Source organism: Scyliorhinus torazame, chromosome 6, assembly GCF_047496885.1.
Source record: "Scyliorhinus torazame isolate Kashiwa2021f chromosome 6, sScyTor2.1, whole genome shotgun sequence".
Classification (NCBI taxonomy): Eukaryota; Metazoa; Chordata; class Chondrichthyes; order Carcharhiniformes; family Scyliorhinidae; genus Scyliorhinus; species Scyliorhinus torazame.
The window spans coordinates 286,492,603-286,509,935 of NC_092712.1; the positions used below are offsets into that span (position 1 = coordinate 286,492,603).

At 49.3% G+C, this 17,333-nt stretch overlaps 1 protein-coding gene and 1 pseudogene across 2 annotated transcripts in view; both read right to left on the minus strand.

Moving 5' to 3' along the window:
- Nucleotides 1–2,811: 2,811 nt before the first annotated feature.
- LOC140425478 (genetic suppressor element 1-like) overlaps nucleotides 2,812–17,333 on the minus strand; it is a 386,277-nt gene continuing 371,755 nt past the window's right edge. For both annotated transcript variants that reach the window (XM_072509792.1, XM_072509793.1), the window contains 2 exons: nucleotides 14,915–15,018; nucleotides 2,812–4,755 (listed from right to left, as the gene is read on the minus strand). In XM_072509792.1, coding sequence (XP_072365893.1) covers nucleotides 4,636–4,755; nucleotides 14,915–15,018 — 224 coding nt within the window. In that variant the 3' untranslated portion in view covers nucleotides 2,812–4,635. The remainder of the gene's footprint in view (nucleotides 4,756–14,914; nucleotides 15,019–17,333) is intronic.
- On the minus strand, nucleotides 15,192–15,396 carry LOC140425967 (U2 spliceosomal RNA; annotated as a pseudogene).

Consider the following 17,333-nt stretch of genomic DNA (forward strand, 5'->3'; position numbering starts at 1 on the left):
GCGTCCAGGAGCGCCTCCACATCGCGTGACTCGAACCTCGGGGCTGAGCGACGGCCAGCCATCCAGTCGGGTGTTGCGGTCGGGTGTTGCGGTCGGGTGGGGGGGGAGCAGCGCGGCCTTATGAGCCGTCACGCCGTGCAGCGCATATGACGCTTCACGGCGTGAACCATTGCGCAAGCGCGGATCCCGTCACGTCGCTGCTAGCCCATTTCGGGCCGGAGACTATCGGCCCATTTTTATGACGTGACGCAAGTGGGATTTGCGCCGTTTTTTGCGCCGATCGGCGGACTTTCCGCCGATAACGGAGAATTTCGCCCGTGATGTTTACAATTCAAAAGCTTCCTCGCTGAAAAAAAACCCAAGATTTACCTGTGCCGATTTAAAAATATTTTTTTTTAGAAAAGCAAGAATTTACATTTGCCACATTGAAGTGCCTTTCATCACCTCAGGACATCCTCAAGCAGGAAATGCAGCAGCCAAAACATGCACAGCCAGGTCCTGGCAAACAGCAATGAGATAAAGATCAGGTAATCTGTTTTAGTGATGTTGGGTGAATTATAAATATTGGCCATTACACCAGGAAGAGCTCCCCTGATCTTCTTCACATATCATACAATCATAGAATTTACAGTGCAGAAGGAGGCCCTTTGGCCCATCGAGTCTGAACTGGCCTTGGGGGCGTTGGTAACTGCGCCTCTGCTGTTCCCGCCGGCACGGTATTCCACCAGTCCAGTGGTGGTGGCGCCCTGAGAGTTTTGGTCAATGGAGGCGGCAGGTGGGAGCAGCGGGTGCATCCGTCTGGGCCCCAATCTGTGATAATCACCGGTTTGCCCCGTGGAGTATGGACGGGGGGGTTCCTGTTATGGCGGAGAGCGGGGATTGAGGGGATGGGGGATATGTTCATAGAGGGGAGCTTTCAGAGTATCAGGGCATTGGAGGAAAAGTTTGGGTTAGCGAGGGGAAACAAATTCAGGTATCTGCAGGTGCGGGACTTCCTTCGTAAACAGGTGTCAAACTTCCAGCTCCTACCGCTAAGGGGGATTCAGGACAGGGTAGTTTCCAGAGGGTGGGTAGGAGAAGGGAGCGTCTCAGACATTTATAAGGAGCTTATAGGGTTGGAGGAGACGCAGACCGAGGAGCTGAAGCGCAAGTGGGAGGAGGAGCTGGGAGGTGAGATAGAGGATGGTCTATGGGCAGACGCGTTGAGTAGAGCCAACGCATCCGCAACATGTGCCAGGCTCAGCCTGATACAATTTAAGGTTGTTCACCGGGCTCACATGTCAGTGGCCTGGATGAGCAGATTCTTTGGGGTGGAGGACAGGTGCTCAAAATGTGCGGGAGGACCAGCGAACCATGTCCACATGTTTTGGACATGTCCAAAGCTTAGGGGATTTTGGCAGGGGTTTGTGGACGTTATGTCCACGGTTTTAAAAACAAAGGTGGCGCTGAGTCCAGAGGTGGCGATTTTCAGGGTGTCAGAAGACCCGGGAATCCAGGAGGAGAAAGAGACAGACGTTCTGGCCTTTGCTTCCCTGGTAGCCCGGAGACGGATACTATTAGCTTGGAGGGACTCAAAGCCCCCGAAGTCGGAGACCTGGCTATCGGACATGGCTAGCTTTCTCTGTTTGGAGAAAATCAAGTTTGCCTTGAGAGGGTCACTGTTAGGGTTCACCCGGAGGTGGCAACCGTTCATCGACTTCTTTGCGGGAAATTAATAGTCAGCAGACTGGGGGGGGGGGGGGGGGGAGTAGTTTAAATTAGAGTAGGGGGTTAATAAGGGTGGGACCTGTCCGAGAGGCTTTTGCACTATGTTCATGGTTTCATGTATATTGTTTATTTGTTGTTGTTACTATACCAAAAATACTTCAATAAAATGTTTATTAAAAAAAAAGTCTGCACCAGCCCTTGGAAAGAGCACCCCAATTAAGACTATTCCATCCCCATAGCCCAGTAACCCCACCTACACTTTTTGGACACTAAGGGCAATTTAGCATGGCCAATCCACCTAACCTGAACATCTTTGGACTGTGGGAGGAAACCGGAGCACCCGGAGGAAACCCACGCCACCGGGTCTTTAATGTCCACTTTAGAGAGCTGATAGGGCCTCAGTTTAGCATTTCATCCAAAAGTGCTCCCTTGGTCCTCCACTGAAGTATAACCCTAGATTAGAGGCCCAAATGTAGAGTGACAGATCAACTCACAACCTTCTGACACAAATGCCTGGGGTGGAAGTGTACCATTTGAGCCATGGCCAACAATAGCTACCTAAATTAATCTTACTTTCGGACCAGGAATACTTTGCCTGGTTTTCCTTTTTGTCCATGAATGGTCTAATAATTCTGGAATTGGAAATAACAGATGTAAATTAGATGTTTTCACACAATGGGGGAATTCTTGGTGGTTTAAATAGCAGGTAGTGTGGAATTTGGCGTGATTGCAAAGATTTGTTTCACAGCGACGTGAATTTCCCGGAGGATCTTCCACTGGGGATCGGAGAATCGTGGGAGCGGGTCGGACCCGATCTCGGGTTTGACGCCCATTCTCCGCCCCCGCGCCAAACGCGATTTTGGCGCGGAGACTCGGAGAATCCCACCCCTCAAATCTTCAGCATGTGGCACATTGAACTCCTCTTAAATGTATAACAGAAAACTGGTGTGGTGCACTGTGGCTGTCTGCAAATTGTACACCTAAAGAGGGAATTATGCAATGTGAGCGTGTTGGAAATTATCCCAATGCTCAAGACCTTCTCAAGGTTACAATTTGAAGGAAAAATATCAATCACACGGAACATACTGACATAAAGGAGAAGTGTGATGCGTACAAAACTTTATTAACGAATGCTTATTTTAGTCACAGCAGACAAACTGAATAAATACTTAAAAATCATGACTTCAAATAATAAATACCTGATACAGTTTGAAAATTGTTACTCAGGAGGAAGGCTAGGCTTTGTTAAAGAACTAATTGTCTACCCTCGCCTGAAGGATGTTCGTTCAGTTAGCTAATGCTCAGAAATTATTGAGTGAAAGAAAACCAACTTATTTGGGGGACTTTAGGTGAAGACTCACAATTCCAAATGATTTCACTAATAATTTAATCAAAGGATTCCTCCTTAAAACACTTTAAATGTTACCTTCTTTTTTAGAAATAGTTCTGAACAGCGGCAAAAAAGTAATTGTGCAGAGGCCCTTTTCTTAAAAAAAAACTACATAGCAGAAAAATGCATCAGATTTGTACACAACAATTCCCTTAATGCATACTATTAAACATTATTCAATTAAAAATCTTTATTTTAGACAATGTTATGCAAACCCCATTCACTTGAACTTTTGCCTGTGTAGGCAACTGAAAAATCTTACATAGTTTCTGTTAAAAATATCTTGATGCCTGGGAATAAAGACATTTTAAGAACCCTATTTTACCTCAAAGTGAGGCCCGTTTCATGTACCTGTGTGAGAACAAGAAATCTGCTTTCATTAACTTCATTACAAAAAAATAGAAAATGTACTTCAAGTAATTTCTAATATTAGAAGTGGTGCTGTGTAGTAAAAGGTAGTTTTTTGCTCAGCATTTATATTAGTTAAGCAGCAAAGTAAAATAACAGATCTATTCTTTTACAAAATCTTGTCCTTAGCACTGCATCAATCGATTTACTTCAATGCAAATCTGTACGTTCTTGTAGCCAACAGCTGAATTAAAAACAAACCTCTTGCAGAACTTCAAAATATACATTTAACTTTATAATCACGGGATAATGCTGTAAATCTATATTGTAATATACAAAACCAAAAAGGATTCACCGTGAATATATATATAAACATTAACAATACACAGATCCAAATGTTAGGCAATGTGTGGCATTTAAAAAATGTACTTTGAAGAAAGTAGCGAGTAGAAAGGATGTTCTGAATGCTGAATACGCTCGCATCAAATTTTCCCGTTCCTCATTTTAACAGAGGCAGTGACCTGAAACAGGTTGACGCTTCTGTTAATATTATGGTGGGGGAACCTGATAAAAATGTGTGAAGTGTTCATGTCACACTGGTGACAGTCATCTCTACTCTTATAACCTATTTGGGCCACAGAAAATAAATGAATAGTCAACCATCAGCATTTGCTTAAAAATATTGCATGTTCAGTTTCTTTTTACAGCAGGCCTTTTCAACTAACTTCCTCTTCTGGTTCAAACTTGCAAGAAATGCTTTCCGCAGCTGATGTACAAGTTGTAAACAAAACAAAAATACATTTCCCATTAATTCTAGAAAGGTACTCGGTTTACACATTAATTTCTTTAATGTAGCATTTTCTGCATTAATTACCAGGACCTGAGGATCCTCAAAGTGTCACCATCCAATTTTATATTTTAAGTCCTCCATGTAGCTTTTGGTCTAGCTTGGCTGTGTAGGGTAAGCATGCAGAAGCTGCGCTGTTTGGCAATGGGAGCCTCCTGTCAGTGGAGAAGTTTGGTTTTGAGAACTTCCACGCTGTATTCTGGTGATGCTTGAAGCAAATGATGACGACATAAATGGAAACGAATCAGTCGGCTCGGAAGGAACAACTTATCTTGTGACCAGGGCACATTTTTTTTCCTGGCTGTGGTTTTCACCCTTGATCCAGTGGGTGAAGCTCCTCCATTCATCTGTACGATGACGCAGGCAGACGATGAGTCAGGTCAAGGCACTTGCGCAGATGGCGGAGGGCAGCCTGCTGGTGCTGCCGCTCCATTTCATACCTCTGTTTACACATTCTCAGCTCCTGCAGAGACAAAATGCCACAGGAACTGGTGTTTAATATCATAAGAACCACTGATTAGAACTCAGTACAGTGGCCATTTTTAACAATGATATGTCGAGGCAATTCACCGTAGGTTTTTAAGAATTGAGGTCAGCGAAGTTTCATGGCTTCTTGGATCAATAATAGCAGTATCAACGTGGGACTCGCAAATAAATATTGACGAGCTGCAGCAGTTTTGCACATTTTCACCTCACAACCTATGGAGGGCTGACAGTACTTCTTTGGGAAACGTTTATGAGGGCAGTACGGAGCTGGGGCTCGCGAGACCAGCACCTCAAAACAAATTCAACATATATATTTTTAAACATACAAACCTCTCTCAATACCTTGATAGTCATAGCTAGGATTCTGCAAATCGGCAGAATTCTGGTGGCAAGTCAGTGCACCGGTCCACCCACGCTGGTGAATATCCTGAAATTTTTCTAGAGTCCGACTGGTTCAAGCGATTTCATTCCAGCGAGATCCCCATCTTTGCCGGAGAAGGGAGGAGTGGGGAGGAAAATGGCTGCTGCAGGGCCTTAGGCCTTGCAAGCAGCAGAACCTCCTGCTGCTCATGGGGACAGCTGAAGATTGGCCTGATTAAAAAACAAATTAAACACGGCATGTGCAGGAGTGTAATCTATCATTTCATGACTGATTGCATTCCTTGGGGATGGACTTAAGTTTCAAATATCCTCCCAACCATCGTTCAATGACGACTGACACCCACGGTGGGAACCTTTGACAGGGAGTCGGCGGAACAGCTTCCAGGCAGATTTCCAAATCCATTGAATTGGCAGGGGCATGGGAAGGTGGGGAAGGGGGATCAGAAAATCAGGCCTCATAAATTTAACTCTTGCACTGACATGGACAAATGAACTCACCATGAGATGAAGAATCCAAATTTATTTTAAACCACTGCAGTGGAACTGTTTTGAATGTTCTTAATCCTCTACCTGATGCACTGTTCTTAATCCTCTACCTGATGCACTATCAATTACTACAAAGACAAGAGTAGTGAATAATTGAGGCTTTATTGAGCAAAGATGTGTGGCCTCCAGAATGGGAGCAGCACCGGCGAGCGCACACATTTATACGCCGCCTACTGGGCGGAGCCAGCAGGCAGTGATTTACCCATGTACCTCTCGTACAGGAGTCTTACCGTACTACATCTAATATACATCTAATACAGCTAGTGGTGACTACCACATTCACTCCCTGTTAAAAAAAGACTCCGGTGGGGGTGGTGGAAAAATTTACAAGTGCAGTCTGTCGGGGGCCTTGATTCTCTGCTGTGATCGCCTCGGTCATGGTGGTGATGCGGGCGCCGACTTGGTCACCGGTGACTCCGGGAGCGTGTTGTCCTCGTCGTCCTCGCCCCCGTGTGGAACCAGTGGGAGGACGGATCCTCCTGGGGCGGGTGCTGCGGTGAGGTGCGCTGGGGGGAGGGTGAGTGGCGCAGGGGTAACCAGAGGGGGATGTGTCGGGCGGTGGGCCGTGGGTGGGGATTCAGCGGGTGCCAGGTCCCGGAGGGAGACTGTTTCCTGGCGCCCGCGGGGTGCGCCACGTAGGCGTACTGCGGGTTCGCGTGCAGTAGTTGGATTCTTTCGACCAACGGGTCCGACTTATGGGTCCGCACATGTTTGCGAAGGAGGACGGGTCCAGGAACTGCCAGCCATGTTGGGAGCGAGACCCCGGAGGTGGACTTCCTGGGGAAGGCAAGGAGACGTTCCTGGGGGTTTAGTTAGTTGCAGTGCAGAGGAGTGATCAGATGGAGTGGAGCGCATCGGGGAGGACATCCTGCCAGCGGGAGACCGGGAGATTCTTAGACCGTAGGACCAGCAGGACGGCCTTCCAGACCGTCTCGTTCTCCCTCTCCACCTGTCCATTTCCCCAGGGGTTGTAGCTGGTCATCCTGCTTGAGGCAATGCCCTTGCTGAGCAGGAACTGACGCAGCTCATCACTCATAAAGGAGGATCCCCGATCGCTGTGGACGTAAGCAGGGAAACCGAACAGGGCGAAGGTGCTGTGGAGTGCTTTAATGACCGTGGTTGAAGTCATATTGGGGCATGGGATGCGAAGGGAAACCGGGAGTACTCGTCGACCACATTGAGAAAGTACGTGTTTCGGTCGGTGGAGGGGAGGGGCCCTTTGAAGTCCATGCTGAGGCGCTCAAAGGGGCGGGAGGCCTTCACTAGGTGCATTCGATCTGGCCAGTAGAAGTGCGGTTTGCACTCCGCGCAGACCTGGCAGTCTCTGGTGATAGTCCTCAATGGAGTAGGGCAAGTTGTGGGCCTTGATGAAGTGGAAGAACCGGGTGACCCCCGGATGACAGAGGCCATCGTGTAGAGCCCGGAGTCGGTCCACTTGTGCGCTGGCACATGTACCTCGGGATAGGACATCGGGGGGCTCGTTGAGCTTTTCAGGGCGATACAAAATCTCGTAATTATAGGTGGAGAGCTCGATCCCCCACCTCAAGATCTTATCGTTTTTGATCTTGCCCCGCTGTGTATTAGTGAACATGAAGGCAACTGACCGTTGGTCAGTGCGGAGAGTGAATCGCCTGCCGGCCAGGTAATGCCTCCAATGCCGCACAGGTTCCACAATGTCCTGGGCCTCCTTTCGACAGAGGAGTGCTGAATTTCAGAGGCATGGAGGTTGCGGGAAAAGAATGCCATGGGTCTGCCTGCCTGATTGAGGGTGGCGGCCAGAGCTACGTCCGATGCATCGCTCTCGATCTGAAAGGGGAGGGACTCATTGATCGCGTGCATCGTGGCCTTGGTGATGTCTGTCTTGATGCGGTTAAAGGTCTGGCGGGCCTCAGCCGTCAGGGGAAAGACTGTGGACTGAATGAGTGGGCGGGCCTTGTCCGCATATTTAGGGACCCACTGGGCACAATAGGAGAAGAACCCCAGGCATCGTTTCAGGGCCTTGGGGCAGGGGGAGTTCCATGAGGGGGCGCACGCCGTTGGGGTCGGGCCCTAGAACTCCATTTTCCACAACATAAAGGATGGCTAAGCGGTTGGTGCGGAACTCGCACTTCTCCTTGTTGTACGTGAGATTAAGGAGTTTGGTGGTGTGGAGAAATTTGAGAACGTTAGCGTCGTGGTCCTGCTGATCGTGGCCGCAGATGGTGATGTTGTCTAGGTACGGGAAGGTGGCCCGCAGTCCATACCGGTCAACCATTCGATCCGTCTCATGTTGGAAGAGCGAGACCCCGTTAGTGACGCCGAAGGGAACCCTAAGGAAGTGATAGAGACGGCCATCTGCTTCGAACGCAGTGTATGGGCTGTCCTCCTTGCGGATGGGGAGCTGGTGGTAGGCGGACTTCAGGTCCACTGTGGAAAAGACCCGGTACTGTGCAATCTGATTGACCATATCAGATATGCGTGGGAGGGGGTACGCATCAAGCTGCGTGTACCGATTGATGGTCTGACTGTAGTCAATGACCATCTTGTGTTTCTCCCCAGTCTTTACAACTACCACTTGGGCTCTTCAGGGGCTGTTGCTGGCCTCAATGATGCCTTCCCGCAGGAGCCGCTGGACCTCCGACCTAATGACTGTCCTGTCCTGGGCACTGTACCGTCTGCTCCTGGTGGCGACGGGTTTGTAATCCGGGGTGAGGTTTGCAAACAAGGAAGGTGGATCGTCCTTAAGGGTCGTAAGGCCGCATACGGTGGGGGGGGGGGGGGGGGGGGGGGGGGGGTGGTGTAGGGGTCCGCCGAATTATAAAGTTAAGCTTTGGAGGTGGCATTGGAAGTCCAGGCCGAGTAACAGGGCAGTGCAGAGGTGGGGGAGGACGTAGAGCCGGAAGTTGCTAAACTCTACGCCCTGGACAGTGAGGGTTGCGATGCAGTACCCCTGGATTTCCACGGAATGGGATCCGGAGGCCAGGGAGATTTTCTGGCTAACGGGGTGTACCGTGAGGGAGCAGCGCCTTACCATAGTGGGATGGATGAAGCTTTCCGTGCTCCTGGAGTCAAAAAGGCAGGAAGTCTTGTGCCCATCGATTTTCACCTTTGTCGTTGCGGTTGCGAGGTTGTGGGGCCGGGACTGGTCAAGGGTGATCGAGGCGAGCTGCGGCTGATTCTGGGAGGCCCCGGGCTGATCAGCGGTGGTGGCAGGCGATGAGTGGCCAGACAAGCTTCCTGACGGGCAGGGGTCCTGAGGCGCCGTCCAAAATGGCGCCGAAGATGGCGGTGCCCACGGGCCGCACGTGGCCTGCGGAGAAGATGATGGCGGTGCCCATGAGCCGCACATGGGGGGTGTAGGAGCGCCGGGCCTGGAAACAACAGCGACTGACCATGCCTGGCACACAGCAGCAAAATGTCCCTTCTTTCCGCAGCCGTTGCAGATTGCGCTCCGCGCCGGGCAACGCTGCCGGGGGTGTTTGTTCTGCCCGCAGAAGTAGCATTTGGGCCCCCCGGGGTTGGCCGGTTGCCGCGCGGCGCAGGCTTGCGGTGGGCTGTGATCGGTAGCTGGTGGGGCCCACGATGCCCATGAGGGTGCCGTGCAGTTGGGGGCGTACGGCTGGACGCTACGGGAGGCCACTGTTAACAAGTTTGCGAGCTGCGTGGTTCCCGCAAGAACAAGCGTACCCCCCTCCAAAACGGGCTGGCAGATGTACGCCGACCCCATGCCCGTAACAAAAGCGTCTCTAATTAAAAGTTCTGTATGCTCGACTGCCGAAACTGCCTGGCAGTCACAGTTCCTCGCCAGGATGTGCAGGGCACGCCAGAAATCGTCTAGGGACTCACCGGGATGTTGCTGTCTCGTGGACAGGAGGTGCCTGGCGTACAGTTTGTTGACCGGCCGAACGTAATGTCCTTTCAGGAGCTCCATTGCTTCAGAGTAAGTGGGCGCATCCTGGATGAGAGGAAAAATGTCAGGGCTCACCCGTGAATAAAGGATCTGGAGCTTCTGTGGGTCAGAGGGTTCTTCAGCGGATGTTCAGAGGTAGCTTTCGAAGCAGGCTAGCCAGTGGTCAAAAACGGACGTGGCGTTGGCTTCTTGAGGGCTCAGCTGTAGGCGATCAGGCTTGATGCGAAGTTCCATCGTTTAAAAATATTTGTCAATAAATTGATGCACGATCAATTACTATAAAGACGAGAGTAGTGAATAATAGAGGTTTTATTGAGCAAAGATGTGTGGCCTCCTGTAGCTGCTACCAGAATGGCTGCAGCACCGGCGAGCACACACATTTATACGCCGCCTACTGGGCGGAGCCTGCAGGCAGGAATTTACCCATGTACCTCTAGTCCAGGAGTCTTACTGTACTACATCTAATATACATCTAATACAGTTAGTGGTGACTACCACACTACCCCACATGGTGGTGGACGTTCCATCACTGAAGATATTTAGAGCTGAGATAGGCAGACTTTTGGGGCGAAATTCTCCCCCAACGGCGCGATGTCCGCCGACTGGCGCCAAAAACGGCGCCAATCAGACGGGCATCGCGCCGGCCCAAAGGTGCGGAATGCTCCGCATCTTTGGGGGCCGAGCCCCAACATTGAGGGGCTAGGCCGACGCCGGAGGGATTTCCGCCCCGCCAGCTGGCGGAAATGGCGTTTGTTGCCCCGCCAGCTGGCGCGGAAATGCGGCGCATGCGCGGGAGCGTCAGCGGCCGCTGACAGTTTCCCGCGCATGCGCAGTGGGGAGAGTCTCTTCCGCCTCCGCCATGGTGGAGGCCGTGGCGGAGGCGGAAGGGAAAGAGTGCCCCCACGGCACAGGCACGCCCGCGGATCGGTGGGCCCCGATCGCGGGCCAGGCCACCGTGGGGGCACCCCCCGGGGTCAGATCGCCCCGCGCCCCCCCCCAGGACCCCGGAGCCCGCCCACGCCGCCTGGTCCCGCCGGTAAATACCAGCTTTGATTTACGCCGGCGGGACAGGCAATTTCTGGGCGGGACTTCGGCCCATCCAGGCCGGAGAATTGAGCGGGGGGTCCCGCCAACCGGCGCGGCCCGATTCCCGCCCCCGCCCAATCTCCGGTACCGGAGACTTCGGCGGGGGCGGGATTCACGGCGGCCAACGGCCATTCTCCGACCCGGCGGGGGGTCGGAGAATGACGCCCCTGGTCTCTCAGGGAATCAAGAGATATTGGGAGTGGGCAGGAAAGTGGAGTTAAAGCTGAAGGTTAGCAATGATCATACTGAATGGCAGAGCTGGCTCCACAGGCCTTTTGGCCACTCCTGCCAAACATTTTTAATGTTCTTATGAACTCTTTTGCCCTAAACTCTCAAACATTTAATTCATGCTACTTAAGCACAGAAAAAGTATGGTTTCTTGGATAATATTAGACAAAACCTCATTGGACTAGTTGACAAATTAAAACTGTGGAGGTTCTTATGATACGAGATGGCTGTGTGCAAAACGTTCAAGTCACACACAGGAGCATGGAATGGATTAAACTAGATCTACAGGTCAGCTGTAGCAAAAACCATGGTCTGGATTCTCCGAGCTGAAATTGCGATCGGTGCGGGGGTGGAGAATGGGTGTTTATGCCAAAATCCGCTCCGACGCCGCTCCCGCGATTCTCCCCGGAGAATTGCTCGGGAGTCTCCTGTGCGCGAACTATGCGGCGCGGGTAGGGGGCCATTGACAGAGGCACCCGCCCGCGATTCTCCGAGGAAAACTGGCCAAGTTCCCGATGGCGTGGTTCTAACCACCTATCAGCCGTCAGGAACGGCTGGTGGCGGCTGCGGACTCAGTCCGCGGCGGCCTTGGTGGGGGGCGGGGGGATCGATCACCTGGGGGGGGGGGGGGCCTCATGGATGGCCAGGGTTTCAATCGGGCGTCACTTCCCACGGGATCTCGGGAGAGCCTACCTTTCTGGTGCCGTTCCGTGGTCCAAGTCCGCCATGTCTCACCGGGCGGTCACTGCAGGCCGCCGATGTGCACATGCGCGGACTCCCAACCAGAAGTGCGGGGCCCCGCACTTTCATAAGGAAAGTCCAGAGTGATTTGCCAGCGTTTTGACGCTGGCGTGGGGACATAGCCCCATTATTGGAGAATCCAGCCTCAGGTTTCCATGCAGCTAACAGGATAAGGCCACCCTTGTAACCCAAGAAGCTCTTTGTAAAAATGCCTGGTATGATTCCTGAAAGATACAGTTAGAAACAGAATGATTAAAAACGTTGCAACTAAACGATGGAGAAAGTTGTGTGTTCCCCTTTACGCCTGAACATTATTCATGTTTTGGTGAACTGTGTTTTTTTAAACAATAAGTACCTATTTTAAATCAAAAGCTATATTATAGGCTGATCCTTAACTTGCCATCTTAGCACCATCTACCTACATGCTAGCACAGTGCTATGATGCTCCCCTCTTGAGGATTGTAGAGACTCTTTCTGTTTACTTTCCCAAGTGCAAACCCTGAGCTCCTGATACCCTTCCGAATGATGATTTATGTGGCTAATCCTTGCTACAATTTTAAAAAAAAATTAATTTAAAGTATCCAATTTTCTTTTTTTCCAACTCATGCAAGAGGCAATTTAGCGTTGCCAATCCACCTACCCTGCACATCTTTGGGTTCGCGGGGGTGAGATCCACGCAGCACAGGGAGAATGTGCAAACTCCACACGGACAATGGCCCAGGGCTGGGATCGAACCCGGATGCTCAGCGCCATGAGGCAGCAATGCTAACCACTGCGCCACCATGCCACCCGATCCTTGCTACAATTTGTAGATTATAGTAACATTTCAACTGGCTATTAAACATTCCTTGATAATAGAGAAGGCTTCAGTTAATGCAGAAACAATTAAAACATCCCTCTATAAACAACTGTAAAGGGTTAACATCAAAGCAATCTGATAGTTACATCAGTAATTATTTAAGTATGATGCAATGTCACATGACTAAGAGACTGAGATCTGATGGGTCGCAGAAGTGTAACTTTTCATTCAGAGTTACTGAGATGGATATAGATCTGTTAAATAAACAAGAATGTTTTTTTTACAAATAACTATTGATAGCAGCATTCTTAGAGTAGCAGGCAAACCCGAAAGAGACCCATCTAGACTCTGAACCCAAAGCCAAACAACAATCACCTGACAATAAGTCTCTATAATGGCCCCCTGGGCATACTGTTTGAGAGAGGACCGGACCGCTTATAAATGGTCCTAATGCTAACGCATAGTCAAACAGCCTCTCTGTGCATGGAAAAGGAGCGAGCAACAGGTAAAGACCAAGGGCTGGATTTTCAATCTGGGGTCGGGTATTCGATCTGGGATTATCACCATGACGTGATTTTTTTCCGTGCAAAGGCCTGGGCTGATGACAATTTGGGCCCCATTTAGTGGAGCCGGGCATTGCCCAGAGCCAGGAACTGGCTCTGGATTTTTTAATGCAGACAGCAGCTGTGACTGGGCTTGCTGTTGTCAGCAGACAGGAGAGCAGAGAGCTAGCAGCCTCACAGTCCAGACAAGTGACCAAACTCGTCAGGTACTTAGTCCACTCTGCTCAAGTGACGGAAACGTTGTGCCATTGCATGTGAGCACCTGACTTTGACTGAATATTAAATTAGCAGCCACAATAAATAGTGGCTCCCTGCTGTGCTCCTGACAACTGTGCATTTAACATGCCCCAGATCATTCGCTCTTGCTGTTCTAACCTTTGAAAATGCCATACTGTCGCCTGCCAAGCTGTTAACAAGCTCTTCAACTTCCAAGCCCTGCTTTTGAAAATAGCAATGTGTCAGGGAATAGTCTGAAGACCGCCCCATCATCCCAGACCACTATTTTCAAAGTGTGCCTGTAAACCACCACAGGTGACTGAGAATCCAGCCCTCGTATGGATCTGTAGTATTTCTAGTGTGTTAGTTTTAACATCAAACATTCAAACCGTAGTGCTTGTACATTATGGCGCTGAAACTTCTCTTGGCAGCCATGTAAGGGGCAAAACCTCCACCTGCCCCATCCAAGACACATGACTATGAGGAAGCAGAGCTGGTGTTCCCACGGCAGGCAGATCCTCCCCAAAACAATTTATTTGTTTGAAAATCAGTGGGCAGATTGCACCTCCCCACTCCCTCCACCACCCTTTGCTCAGTGATCCAAGGACAACTTGGCAGGATTGGTGAGGATGTTCCCTTTGGTGGGTAGAGGCTGAGCTTTCTATTTTAAAATAAATTTAGAGTACCCAATTCTTATTTTTTCCGATTAAGGGGCAATTTAGCATGGCCAATCCACCTACCTTGCACATCTTTTGAGTTATCGGGGTGAGACCCACTCAAACACGGGGAGAATTTGCAAACTCCACACGGACAGTGATCCGGGTCCGGGGTCGTACCTGCGTCCTCAGTGCCACAAGCAGCAGTGCTAACCACTGTGCCGCCCGAGGCTGAGCTTTCTGGGCACATGGGACCGGAAGATGGTAAAGAAAATCATGACGATCTCTCTCATTGAATGACAGGACAGGTTTGAGGGGCTGAATGGCCTACTCCTGTTCCTATGTAAATGATCACTGGGATTTGGTCTAGTTTTAACCACTACAAATCAGGTGAAATGTCTGAAGCATGATTTATGAAAAGGATCTGGACTTTTTAAGTGAGCCTTCCTTACTCCTAAAACTGACAATTAACAAAGACATCCTTAGCCCTACATTTAATTGCTTCCTGCAGGCAGCATAGAAGGTACCTCCTGCTGTGTTACACTTGAAGGACCAAACATCAATAAATATTCAAAGCAAGTAGTCGACTGAAAAGTCCTTATAAAATCAATGGGGGATGTGTCGATAAACTGAATGATGGTAAACGTCCATTCTAAATGATGGTTGACATTTTGCTAAATATACTGTGGGCAGATCTTTCATGTTCACACCAGCGACCTCGTGCCTTTGCTGGAATGAGAGGAATTGGGAAGCATCAGTTGAGCAAAATGTAAATCGTTTGCCAAAGCACTCCACAATGTTTAACATAATTTAATTCAAAGAGATTTTGAAAGAACATTTCAGAGGACTTGTAGCTCTACGTATTTACTGATGTCCACCCTTTCAAGTGTTGGCACTGCGGGAGGTGCTGTTTAAGTTGTGTGCAGCATGCAGTCAGAAATGCAGGGGTTCCTTTACTTCATAAACACTGTTTTTCAGGAGCAGCTTCAGGTCCCTGCATCTGGCTGTTGTACAGCCAAGTTGTTTCTTACCAACATGTGTGCATTGAGGTGCTCTGCCGTCAAATTTAATTCGTGATTTCTTTCCTTGAGATGATTCAGCTGCTCCTGAAGGACTTGCCGCTCCACATTTTTCTCTGCATAACAAAAATAATTTACCAGTTGCATTAGCAAAAGTCACATAAGCCAACATTATCCTTTCGCTTCACAACGTCAGGTAATTTCCTGCACACCGAGTCTGGAAAGATTTGCTACTTTTCTATTTCAAAAAACATGAGCCAAATCGAGGCAGTCGGGATTGTTCTTTTTTTAAAATTACTTTATCTGGGTTACAAAGCCAGGGCTCAGAGTGTGGACAGGGGCGAACCCCTAATCCAGCTCCTTGCCTGCTCCAAAAACCAATTCAAATTCAAATCCAATCCAATTCACGGCCCCACAAGAGAGACATACCAGATCTTAGCCGAAAGGCCGAGCTGATACTAGACTTGATCTTAGCCAAAAGGCCGAGAAGCGATGGGAATTGTTTCTTTTTTAAAGTCCTTCTCAACTGCAGCTGCCTCTGCAATGCACACCTAACTGCACACTGTCCCAGGTGGTTAAAGAGCACGAACAAAAATTAAACGTACAAAGATCAGAAACTGTAAATCTGTCCCTGAAGTACAAGCACTTGTCATAATATACACCAGTATATTATGGTGCAGACACACACACACACTGATGGACATGCAGTGGGACCAATCAGCATACACAACACCACAGCCGATCACCAGTGAGAGCACACGCACTATAAAGACAGGGGACAGGAGAGTTCCCGCTGATTCTAGTAGCAGCCAGCTCGGAGCACAGAGCTCACAGCCTGCAACACAGACATTCACCATGTGCTGAGTGCATCACCTGGTTAGGACTAGGCAAGGGTCAACAGTTAAAGCTGGTATTGCATTTACCCACAGTTCAAGTATGTTAATATAGTTAACCTTATAATAAAATAGAGTTGCACCACTTCCAGTGTTGGTGACCTGTTTGTGATCCAGAACACCCAACACATCAGCACTAACTCGAAGAAAAAATGCTGGATGTCTCAGACACGCTGAGAAACATTTTTGAGCTGAATGCAATACGACTTGAGAATAAAACAGATAATGAATGTTCAGCTGAGGTTGCAAAATGAGTGAAAATGCTGGTGTGGTTCAGGAGTCCCACTCTGGCATGGCAGTCTTTGCTGCAGAGGAAGACACTGGGCTGAGAAGGTGCAGGATTTGCTGGCCCCTGTTTTCTCTGGGCCCTACTCCCAGGGGCTGGTTTAGCACACTGGGCTAAACAGCTGGCTTTTAAAACAGACCAAGGCAGGCCAGCAGCATGGTTCAATTCCCGTACCAGCCTCCCCGAACAGGCGCCGGAATGTGGCGACTAGGGGCCCTTCACAGTAACTTCATTTGAAGCCTACTTGTGACAATAAGCGATTTTCATTTCATTTCATTTTCAGGCAGTGGATCTTAACGTTTCTGCTCCGCACTTCCGATTCCCCTCCAAAACAGTCAGTCTCCAGAGACCATGGCCGTCGGTGACTGTCTTCCAGTTGTCAATGTCAATGCCCATCATTTTCATAACTCACTTGCAGCTGTTCTTGTAGCGGATGTGGGAATGCCCAGTGATCATGACCCCGTGGTCAATTCACCGTATCAAAGGTCTTTCCCAATGAACATCGTTGAGCTAGTGCAGATGTTGACTTAGCAATAAGTATATGCTAATTGGATTAGCATGCTCCAGGACCTTTGAGGGGTGACCTTGGCCTGCCAAGATTTTATTTATTTATTTATTTGATTAATTGTCACGTGTACCGAGGTACAGTGAAAAGTATTGTTCTGCGTATAGTCCAGGCAGATCGTTCCATACATGAAAAAAAAACATAGGACATACATGAATACACAATGTAAATACGTAGGTACAGGTATCGGGTGAGCATATAGAGTGTAGTACTACTCAATAGAAAAGATGTGTGAAGAGATCAGTTCAGTCCATAAGAGGGTCATTCTGGAGTCGGGTAACAGCGGGGAAGAAGGTGATTTTGAACCTGTTAATGCGAGTAAGAGTTTTGTAACTCCTCCCCGATAGAAGAAGCTGAAAGACAGAATAACCCAGGTGGGAGGCGTCTTTGATAATGTTGCCCGCTTTTCCAAGACAGCGGGAGGTGTACACAGAGTCAATGGATGGGAGGCGAGTTTGTGTGATGGACTGGGCTGTGTTCACGACTCCCTGAAGTTTCTTACGGTATTGGGCCGAGCAGTTGCCATACCAGGCTGTGATACAGCCAGATAGGATGCTTTCTATGGTACATTTGTAAAAATTGGTAAGAGTCAATGTGGACATGCAGAATTTCCTTAGTGTTCCGAGGAAGATTGTGCACAAGAGATGTCAAGGTTACACCTGAGACCATGAAGGGGGAAACTGTTCA